At 45.2% G+C, this 12,268-nt stretch overlaps 1 protein-coding gene across 1 annotated transcript in view; it reads left to right on the forward strand.

Moving 5' to 3' along the window:
- LOC144480555 (disintegrin and metalloproteinase domain-containing protein 12-like) overlaps nucleotides 1-12,268 on the forward strand; it is a 156,494-nt gene that overhangs the window by 91,455 nt on the left and 52,771 nt on the right. Inside the window, exon 17 of the mRNA XM_078200180.1 lies at nucleotides 5,488-5,565. Within this exon, the coding sequence (XP_078056306.1) occupies nucleotides 5,488-5,565 (78 nt within the window). The remainder of the gene's footprint in view (nucleotides 1-5,487; nucleotides 5,566-12,268) is intronic.

Below are 12,268 nucleotides of genomic sequence, written 5' to 3' on the forward strand. Positions count from 1 at the left end.
TGCCATATGCCTTCTTGACCACCCTCTCCACCTGTGCTGCCACCTTTAAGGATCTGTGGACTTGTACACCCAGGTCCTTCTGTGTGTCTATACTCCTGATGGTTCTGCCATTTATTGTATAGCTCCCCCTTACAATAGATCTACCGAAATGCATCATTTCGCATTTATCTGGATTAAATTCCATCTGCCATTTCTCCGCGCAATGTTCCAGCCTATCTATATCAAAGAACAAAGAACAATACAGCACAGGAACAGGCCCTTCGGCCCTCCAAGCCCGTGCCGCTCCCTGGTCCAAACTAGACCATTCTTTTGTATCCCTCCATTCCCACTCCGTTCATATAGTTATCTAGATAAGTTTTAAACGTTCCCAGTGTGTCTGCCTCCACCACCTTGCCCGGCAGCGCATTCCAGGCCCCCACCACCCTCTGTGTAAAATATGTCCTTCTGATATCCGTGTTCAACCTCCCCCCCTTCACCTTGAACCTATGACCCCTCGTGAACGTCACCACCGACCTGGGGAAAAGCTTCCCACCGTTCACCCTATCTATGCCTGTCATAATTTTATACACCTCTATTAAGTCTCCCCTCATCCTCCGTCTTTCCAGGGAGAATAACCCCAGTTTACCCAATCTCTCCTCATAACTAAGCCCCTCCATACCAGGCAACATCCTGGTAAACCTCCTCTGTACTCTCTCCAAAGCCTCCACGTCCTTCTGGTAGTGTGGCGACCAGAACTGGACGCAGTATTCCAAATGCGGCCGAACCAACGTTCTATACATCTGCAACATCAGACCCCAACTTTTATACTCTATGCCCCGTCCTATAAAGGCAAGCATGCCATATGCCTTCTTCATCACCTTCGCCACCTGTGACGTCACCTTCAAGGATCTGTGGATTTGCACACCCAGGTCCCTCTGCGTATCTACACCCTCTATGGTTCTGCCATTTATCGTATAGCTCCTCCCTACATTATTTCTACCAAAATGCATCACTTCGCATTGATCAGGATTGAATTCCATCTGCCATTTCTTTGCCCAAATTTCCAGCCTATCTATATCCTTCTGTAGCTTCTGACAATGCTCCTCACTATCTGCAAGTCCTGCCAATTTTGTGTTGTCCGCAAACTTACTGATCACCCCAGTTACACCTTCTTCCAGATTGTTTATATAAATCACAAACAGCAGAGGTCCCAATACAGAGCCCTGCGGAACACCACTCGTCACAGGCCTCCAGCCGGAAAAAGACCCTTCCACTACCACCCTCTGTCTTCTGTGACCAAGCCAGTTCTCCACCCATCTAGCCACCTCCCCCTTTATCCCATGAGATCCAACCTTTTTCACCAGCCTACCATGAGGGACTTTGTCAAACGCTTTACTAAAGTCCATATAGACGACATCCACGGCCCTTCCCTCATCAACCATTCTGGTCACTTCTTCAAAAAACTCCACCAGGTTAGTGAGGCATGACCTCCCTCTCACAAAACCATGCTGACTATCGTTCATGAGTTTATTCCTTTCTAAATGCGCATACATCCTATCTCTAAGAATCTTCTCCAACAACTTCCCCACCACGGACGTCAAGCTCACCGGCCTATAATTTACCCGGTTATCCTTCCTACCCTTCTTAAATAACGGGACCACATTAGCTATCCTCCAATCCTCTGGGACCTCACCTGCGTCCAGTGACGAGACAAAGATTTGCATCAGGGGCCCAGCGATATCCTGCTGTATTCTCTGACAATGATCATCACTATCCGCAATTCCAGCAATCTTTGTGTCATCCGTAAACTTACTGATTACACCAGCTACATCTTCCTCCAAATCGTTTATATATATCACAAACAGCAGAGGTTCCAGTACAGGGCCCTGCGGAACACCACTAGTCCAACCGGAAAAAGATCCCTCCACTGTTACCCTCTGCCTTCTATGGCTAAGCCAGTTCTCCACCCATCTAGCTAGCTCACCTTTTATCCCATGAGATTTAACCTTTTGCACCAGCCTGCCATGAGGGACCTTGTCAAATACTTTACTAAAATCCATATAGACAACATCCACGGCCCTTCCCTCGTCAATCGTTTTTGTCACCTCCTCAAAAAATTCAACCAGATTTGTGAGGCACGACCTGCCTCGTTCAAAACCATGCTGTCTATCGCTAATGAGATTATTCAGTTCTAAATGCGTATATATCCTATCTCCAAGAATCTTTTCCAACAATTTTCCTACCACGGACGTCAAGCTCACCGACCTATAATTACCCGGGTTATCCTTGCTACCCTTCTTAAATAACGGGACCACATTTGCTATCCTCCAATCCTCTGGGACCTCACCTGTGTCCAGTGAAGAGACAAAGATTTCTGTTAGAGGCTCAGCAATTGCATCTCTTGCCTCCCTGAGGAGTCTAGGATAGATGCCATATGGCCCTGGGGATTTGTCTGTCTTAATGTTTCCTAAAAAACCGAACACTTCCTCCCTTGTAATTGAGATTTTTTCTAACGGGTCAACACATCTCTCTGAGACATTACCAGTCAACATGTCCCTCTCCTTTGTGAATACTGATGCAAAGTATTTGTTTAGGATCTCCCCTACTTCCTTTGGTTCTAAGCATAATTCCCCTCCTTTGTCCCTGAGAGGTCCGATTCTTTCCCTAACAACCCTCTTGTTCCTAACGTATGTATAAAATGCCTTAGGATTCTCCTTAATCCTGTCTGCCAAGGACATTTCATGACCCCTTTTTGCCCTTCTAACTCCCTGTTTGAGTTCTTTTCTACTTTCTCTGTATTCCTCCAGTGCTCCCTCTGTTTTTAGCTGCCTGGACCTCATGTATGCCTCTTTTTTAGAACCATAGAACCATAGAAAATTACAGCTCAGAAACAGGCCTTTTGGCCCTTCTTGTCTGTGCCGAACCATTTTTTGCCTAGTCCCACTGACCTGCACTTGGACCATATTCCTCCACACCCCTCTCATCCATGAACCCGTCCAAGTTTTTCTTAAATGTTAAAAGTGTACCACTTTATCCGGCAGCTCATTCCACACTCCCGCCACTCTCTACGTGAAGAAGCCCCCCCTAATATTCCTTTTAAACTTTTCTCCTTTCACCCTTAACCCATGCCCTCTGGGTTTTTTTCTCCCCGAGCCTCAGTGGAAAAAGCCTGCTTGCATTCACTCTATCTATACCCATCAAAATCTTATACACCTCTATCAAATCTCCCCTCAATCTTCTACGCTCCAGGGAATAAAGTCCCAACCTATTCAATCTCTCTCTGTAACTCAGCTTCTCAAGTCCCGGCAACATCCTTGTGAACCTTCTCTGCACTCTTTCAACCTTATTTACATCCTTCCTGTAACTAGGTGACCAAAACTGTACACAATGCTCCAAATTCGGCCTCACCAATGCCTTATATAACCTTACCATAACATTCCAACTTTTATACTCGATACTCCGATTTATAAAGGCCAATGTACCAAAGGTACTCTTTACGACCCTATCCACCTGTGTCGTCACTTTTAGGGAATTCTGTACCTGTATTCCCAGATCCCTCTGTTCAACTGCACTCTTCAGAGTCCTACCATTTATCCTGTACGTTCTACTTTGGTTTGTCCTTCCAAAGTGCAATATCTCATACTTGTCTGCGTTAAATTCCATTTGCCATTTTTCAGCCCATTTTTCTAGTTGGTCCAAATCCCTCTGCAAGCTTTGAAAACCTTCCTCACTGTCCACTACACCTCCAATCTTTGTATCATCAGCAAATTTGCTGCTCCAATTTACCACATTATCATCCAGATCATTGATATAGATGACAAACAACAATGGACCCAACACCGATCCCTGCGGCACACCACTAGTCACAGGCCTCCACTCAGAGAAGCAATCCTCCACACCACTCTCTGGCTTTTTCCATTGAGCCAGTGTCGAATCCAATTTACTACCTCCCCATATATACCCAGCGACTGAACCTTCCTAACTAACCTCCCATGAGGGACCTTGTCAAAGGCCTCGCTGAAATCCAGGTAGACAACATCCACCGCCTTCCCTTCATCCACTTTCCTGGTAACCTCCTCGAAAAACTCTAATAGATTGGTCAAACATGACCTACCACGCACAAAGCCATGCTGACTCTCCCTAACAAGTCCCTGTCTATCCAAATATTTGTAGATCCTATCCCTTATCACACCTTCCAATAACTTGCCCACCACCGACGTCAAACTTACTGGCCTATAATTTCCCGGATTTCTTTTGGAACCTTTTTTAAACAACGGAACAACATCAGCCACCCTCCACCCTCCAATCATCCGGCACCTCCCCCGTGAATACTGACATTTTAAATATGTCTGCCAGGGCCCCTGCAAGTTCAACACTAGCTTCCCTCAAAGTCCGTGGGAATACCCTGTCCATTCCTGGGGATTTATCCACTCTGATTTGCCTCAAGACAGCAAGCACCTCCTCCACTTTAATCTGTAACAGTTCCATGACCTCGCTACCTGTTTGCCCTATTTCTGTAGACTCCATGCCCGTTTATAGAGTGGGTGGGAGGACCTGCTGACACTCTGCAGTGGGATCGTTAGGAGAGGGAGGGAGGAGGACGATCGGGGCTGCGCAGTGGCCTGCTCAACACTACGCTGCCGGACTCTAGGGCAGGAATAGGCCCTGCTCCCTTCTTTCCAGAGTGTATCACACTTTGGCACTCTGCAGAGTGTTGGAGATTCGTTCAGGTAAGTACGCCCAAAAAACGGGCAGGAAATACTCCTGTCTTCCTGCCCGTTGAGCACTTAGTTTTGTTTTGGGAAAATCCTGGCCACAAACCGCTGAGGGGTATTGGCAGGGAGAATGTGGAGAGGATACTTCCTCTTGTCAGAGAATCTAACACTAGGAGTCAAGGTTTCAAAGTAAAGGGTTTCCTAATTCATAAGTTTGCATATTCACTTCGCCTTGTCTATTGCATGATAATCAGCTGTAGATTTCCTTGCTCATGTTAGACCTCATTGACCTGATGCCATGAGGCTATGAGACTTAGCGCATCTAACTTTATCTAAACTCAGTGTGCATTAGAGGTTGCAGCTGTGTATTTCATCAAATTACAAGCAGGTCCACCTCTCTCTGCCACTGCTCCCCTCCGAGTCATGTAATGCCCAACAAATTCTTACTCGATAGCCCACTCTCTTCGCCGATGTCATACTCTTTATAAAGCTCTCTCCTCAACAAAGTCTCACTCTATAATCCACTCTCACTGAGACCTCACTCTATAATCCACTCTCACTGAGACCTCACTCCTATGCCTAATGCTTAAATGCCTGTTCCAGAAAAATTTGGAGTTTTCATAAAATCCTACAGATGGTATTTGGCCCATTGAGTCTGCACTGACCACAATTCCACCTCATGTATTTACCCTGCTAATCTCCCAAAAAACACTGGATCCTCACCGGATCATTTCTTTGAGGTGAATGAAAGTAATATTTTGATAATGAAACTGTTCTATTCTCCATTTCACAGGCCTGTTTTAATCACAAGTGTCTGGATGTGAGTGTGTTCGGAGTGGCTGAATGTGACAACACCTGCAATAATAAAGGGGTATGAAATTATAAATCTCCTTTCAGTCATGTCGATAAATTCATTTGATGGTGAGGGGAGAATTGGTTCAAGCCATTATCAATTTGAACTGTTATTGATGATTAGTTTCACCGATGATGGAGTATTTTGTTCCATTTTGGGCACCGAACTTTCAGAAAGATGTCAACGCTTTCGTGAAGGCGCAGAAGAACCTACAATAGGAGACTTCAATTATCTGAAGAGCTCTGAGAAACTAGCGTTGCTTCGAGAGAGATTTGAAAAGGATGCCTAAAATTATCATCAGGATCAGGAATAACTGTCTCTGGAACAAAAAAACAAAGAAAATTACAGCACAGGAATAGGCCCTTCGGCCCTCCAAGCCTGCATCGACCAACTGAAACCCCCTACCTTTCCGGGGACCATATCCCTCTATTCCCATCCTGTTCATGTATTTGTCAAGATGCCCCTTAAAAGTCACTGCCATAGAGTCACAGAGTCATAGAGGTTTACAGCATGGAAACAGGCCCTTCGGCCCAACTTGTCCATGGCACCCTTTTTTTTTAAAACTCGTAAACTAATCCCAATTGCCCGCATTTGGCTCATATCCCTCTATACCCAGCTTACCCATGTAACTATCTAAATACTTTTTAAAAGACAAAATTGTACCCGCCTCTACTACTACCTCTGGCAGCTTGTTCCAGACATTCACCACCCTCTGTGTGAAAAGAATTGCCCCTCTGGACCCTTGTGTATCTCTCCCCTCTCACCTTAAACCTATACCCTCTAGTTTTGGACTCCCCTACCTTTGGGAAAATATATTGACTATTTAGCTGATCTGTGCCCCTCATTATTTTATAGACCTCTATAACATCACCCCTCAGCCTTCTACGCTCCAGGGAAAAAAGTCCCAGTCTATCCAGCCTCTCCTTATACCTCAATCCATCAAGTCGCGGTAGCATCCTAGTAAATCTTTTCTGCACTCTTTCTAGTTTAATATCCTTTCTATAATAGGGTGACCAGAACTGCACACAGTATTCCAAGTGTGGCCTTACCAATGTCTTATCCGCTTTCACTGTCATATCCGCTTCCACTACCTCCCCCAGCAGAGAGTTCCAGGCACCCACCACCCTCTGCTTCTGACTATCCACTCTGTCCATGCCCCTTATAATCTTATAGACTTTGGAGAGAGTACAGAGAAGGTTTAACAGGATGTTGCCTGGTATGGAGAGTCTTAGCTATGAGGAGCGATTGGGTAAACAGGGGTTGTTCTCCCTGGAAAGACGGAGGATGAAGGGCGACCTAATAGAGGTGTATAAAATTATGAAGGGCATAGATAGAGTGAACAGTAGGAAGCTTTTACCCAGGGCGGAGGTGACGAACACAAGGGGTCACGGGTTCAAGGTGAGGGAGGCAAGGTTCAACACAGATGTCAGGAGGACGTATTTTACACAGAGGGTGGTGGGGGCCTGGAATGCACTGCCAAGCAAGGTGATTTGAGGTGGACACGCTGGGATCGTTTAAGACTTATATAGATAACCACATGAACAGACTAGGAATAGAGAGATACAAAAGAATGGTCACGTGGGCACATGAGTGGCGCAGGCTTGGAGGGCCGAAGGGCCTGTTCCTGTGCTGTATTGTTCTTTGTTCTTTGTTCTCTTTGACTTCTATCAGGTCTCCCCTCAACCTTGGTTGTTCCAGTGAGAACAAACCAAGTTTCTCAACCTCTCCTCATAGCTAATGGCCTCCATAGCAGTCAACATCCTGGTAAATCTTTTCTGTACCCTCTCCAAAGCCTCCACATCCTTCTGATAGTGTGGCGACCAGAATTGAACACTATATTCCAAGTGCGGTCTAACTAAGGTTCTATAAAGCTGGAACATGACTTCCCAATTTTTTAATTCAGTGCCTCGGCCGATGAAGGCAAGCATGCCGTATGCCTTCTTGACCACCTTCTCTACCTGCATTGCCACTTTCAGTGACCTGTGTAGCTGTACACCCAGATCCTTCTGCCTATCAATACTCTGAAGGGTTCTGCCATTTACTGTATATTTCCCATCCATATTAGACCTTCCAATAAGCATTACCTCACATTTGTCTGGATTAAACTCCATCTGCCATCTCTCCACCCAAGTCTCCACCGATCTATATCCTGCTGTATCCTCCGACGGTCCTCGTCGCTACCTGCAATTCCACCAACCTTTGTGTTGTCCGCAAACTTACTAATCAAGCCAGTTACGCTTTCCTCCAAATCATTCATATATATTACAAACAGCAAGTGTCCCAGCACTGATCCCTGAGGAACGCCACTTGTCACTGCCCTCCATTCAGAAATGCACCCTTCCACTGCTACCGTCTGTCTTCTACGGCCAAGCCAGTTCTGTATCCTTCTTGCCACCTCACCTCTATACCTGTGCAACTTCACCTTCTGCACCAGTCTGCCATGAGGGACCTTGTCAAAGGCCTTACTGAAGTCCATATAGACAACATCCACTGCCCTACCCTCATCAATCATCTTTGTCACTTCCTCGAAAAACTCAATCAAGTTCGTGAGACACGACCTCCCCTTCACAAAGCCATGTTGCCTCTCACTAATACGTCCACTTATTTGCAAGTGGGAGTAAATCATGTCTCGAAAAATCCTCTCCAATAATTTCTCTACCACTGACGTAAGACTCACCGGCCTGTAATTACCTGGTTTAATCTTACTACCTTTCTTAAACAAAAAAACAACATTGGCTATTCTCCAATCCTCTGAGACCTCCCCTGTAGCCAATGAGGATACAAAGATTTCTCTCAAGACCCCAGCAATTTCCTCCCTTGCCTCTCTCAGTATTCTGGGGTATATCCCATCAGGCCCTCGGGACTTGCCTACCTTAATGTTTCTCAAGAACCCCAATAACTCCTCTTTGATCTCAACATGACCCAAACTATCTACACACCCTTTCCCAGACTCATCGTCCACCAAGTCCTTCTCTTTGGTGAATACTGATGCAAAGTACTCATTTAATACCTCGCCCATTTCCTCTGGCTCCACACATAAATTCCCTCCCCTGTCCTTGAGTGGGCCAACCCTCTCCCTGGCTACCCTCTTGCTCTTTATATATGTATAAAAAGCCTTGGGATTTTCAAATCATTTAACTTCAACTCTAACTTTAACTCATTGAACTTTAAATTTAACTAGAAATAAATACTACCCACTTGAGTAAACTGGCCAGGTCTGCCCTCGGGTCTGAATCTTCCTTGTGGTTCTTTGTCCTTGTGATCTTCTTTGTTCTTCTCTGAAGCTGATCTTCAGGGCATACTGCACAAATTTGTTTCTCGAGTTTCTGCTCAGCAAAAGATTCAAAGTTTCTCTTTTTATCTTAAACTTGAGCATCCTACCAGAAGGTTCTTAGGCACTCATTGAATGATACAACCTGAACCTGATTACAATGTTGAATTCATGGAGTTATTCACAAGCAACTCCCAAATGTTGATGCCAAGTTGCATCTAAGTTACATTTTCTCACCATATATGGAATTAGGCTATAATCAATGGCTCTGGTCAGTCTGGCACCCCAAACAAACATCCTTATTTAGCCAACACAGGAAGTGTCAGGTCACATTTCACAGGAAAGGTCATGACTTGCCTGTGCCTTCCCTCACCTGTATCAGTGTTTAACTCAACTAGACCAAAATTCCCAGCATGCTTGATTATTGCTCTTAATCATTCTCCTTGTTGCCATTGCTGTTGGTGTTTCCTTCCTGGCCACAGTATACTCATCACTGAAACTCTACCAAGTGCACACTTTCCAAAGGGTGGTCAATTCACAGGAAGCAGACAGCAACCTCAACTCCTCACACTAATCAGAGAAACCATAGATGCCCCCAAGAAGCTCCACATCTTCCAGGGATTTCTAGTGGCAGGGCATCTGTCACCAAACCACTTCCAGTGCTAAGGAGAAACTTCTGTTCCTGACATTTAATGGAAATGACGCTTGTGATAGGAAAATGCTCAGCTGACCCTGTCAATCTAAATCAGTTCTTCCACACTTGATGTACAGAAATATAGTTCCCATTACCCTATTTTTACCTCAAAAGATGTCATAAGATCAGCTGAGCCAAGTTGTTGGAAGTCAGTAATTGGTGTGTAATTTTTAACAATTTGATAATAATTAACCGCTAAGAATTTATAATCCACTGTCTCTGAAACCTCACTCCATAATCCACTCTCACTGAAACCTCACTCTATAATCCACACTCACTGAAACCTCACTCCATAATCCACCCTCACTGAAACCTCACTCTATAACCCACTCTCACGGAAACCTCACTCTATAATCCACTCTCACTGAGACCTCACTCTATAATCCACTCTCACTGAATCCTCACTCTATAATCCACCCTCACTGAAACTTCACTCGATAATCCACTCTCACTGAAACCTCACTCAATAATCCACTCTCACTGGGACGTCACTCCATAATCCACCCTCACTGAAACCTCCCTCTATAATCCACTCTCACTGGGACCTCACTCTATAATCCATTCTCACTGAAACCTCACTCTATAATCCACTCTCACTGAAACCTCACTCTATAATCCACTCTCACTGAAACCTCACTCGATAATCCACTCCCACTGAATCCCCACTCTATAATCCACTCCCACTGAAACCTCACTCTATAATCCACTCCCACTGAATCCCCACTCTATAATCCACTCCCACTGAAACCTCACTCGATAATCCACTCCCACTGAATCCCCACTCTATAATCCACTCCCACTGAAACCTCACTCTATAATCCACTCCCACTGAATCCCCACTCTATAAACCATTCTCACTGAAACCTCACTCTGTAATCCACTCTCACTGAAACCTCACTCTATAATCGACTCTCAATGAATCCCCACTCTATGATCCACTCTCAATGAAACCTCACTCTATAATCCACTCTCACTGAAACCTCACTCTATAATCCACTCTCAATGAATCCCCACTCTATGATCCACTCTCAATGAAACCTCACTCTATAATCCACTCTCACTGAAACCTCACTCTATAATCCACTCTCAATGAATCCCCACTCTATGATCCACTCTCAATGAAACCTCACTCTATAATCCACTCTCACTGAAACCTCACTCTATGATCCACTCTCAATGAATCCCCACTCTATGATCCACTCTCAGTGAAACCTCATTCTATAATCCACTCTCACTGAAACCTCACTCTATAATCCACTCTCAATGAATCCCCACTCCATGATCCACTCTCACTGAATACCCACTCTATAATCCACTCCCACTGAAACCTCACTCGATAATCCACTCGCACTGAATCCCCACTCTATAATCCACTCCCACTGAAACCTCACTCTATGATCCACTCTCAATGAATCCCCACTCTATGATCCACTCTCAGTGAAACCTCACTCTATAATCCACTCTCACTGAAACCTCACTCTATAATCCACTCTCCTCACTGAAACCTCTTTGGTTCTGGTTAATAATACACACTGTCTTAAATTTAGAACAATATCTTCCTTTAAGCTATGTCTCATATATGGACTTCAACCCGGATAAGTGTGTGGTGATCCATTTTGGCAGATCCAATGGGATGAAGCAGCAGTATAATATGAAGGGTACCATTCTTAGCAGTGTAGAGGATCAGAAGGACCTTGGGGTCCGGGTCCATAGGACTCTTAAATCGGCCTCGCAGGTGGAGGATGCGGTCAAGAAGGCGTACGGCGTACTGGCCTTCATTAATCGAGGGATTGAGTTTAGGAGTCGGGAGATAATGCTGCAGCTTTATAGGACCCTGGTTAGACCCCACTTGGAGTACTGCGCGCAGTTCTGGTCACCTCATTACAGGAAAGATGTTGAAGCCATTGAAAGGGTGCAGAGGAGATTTACAAGGATGTTGCCTGGATTGGGGGGCATGCCTTATGAGGATAGGTTGAGGGAGCTTGGTCTCTTCTCCCTGGAGAGACGAAGGATGAGAGGTGACCTGATAGAGGTTTACAAGATGTTGAGAGGTCTGGATAGGGTAGACTCTCAGAGGCTATTTCCAAGGGCTGAAATGGTTGCTACGAGAGGACACAGGTTTAAGGTGCTGGGGGGTAGGTACAGAGGAGATGTCAGGGGTAAGTTTTTCACTCAGAGGGTGGTGGGTGAGTGGAATCGGCTGACGTCGGTGGTGGTGGAGGCAAACTCGTTGGGGTCTTTTAAGAGACTTCTGGATGAGTACATGGGATTTAATGGGATTGAGGGCTATAGATAGGACTAGAGGCGGGGATGTGATCGGCGCAACTTGTGGGCCGAAGGGCCTGTTTGTGCTGTGGCTTTCTATGTTCTATATCTTGATGTCTTTATCGAAGTTCCATTCATAAAAACAGGGCCAACAGTGGTCACTGTGTGTTCCTGACAGGGAGAGAGTCCAAGGCTATTTCTCTCCCAGCTGTTACAGCACTTCAATTATCTCAAAAGAAATGCCAGTGGAGAAATAATGGAACATCATAAACCAACTTCTCATTAACTGTTGATTATTAATTATTTATCCTTCAACTACAAAGTAATTGAGGCATTTCCTTTGTTGACTTCAATGAGGCCATTGAGGTTGAGAATATGAACTATCATATGGATAAAGGGGGATAAAGGGGGAGGTGGCTAGATGGGTGGAGAACTGGCTTGGTCACAGAAGACAGAGGGTGGTAGTGGAAGGGTCTTTTTCCGGCTGTGAC

This window comes from Mustelus asterias, chromosome 1 (assembly GCF_964213995.1).
Source record: "Mustelus asterias chromosome 1, sMusAst1.hap1.1, whole genome shotgun sequence".
In the NCBI taxonomy this organism is placed as follows: Eukaryota; Metazoa; Chordata; class Chondrichthyes; order Carcharhiniformes; family Triakidae; genus Mustelus; species Mustelus asterias.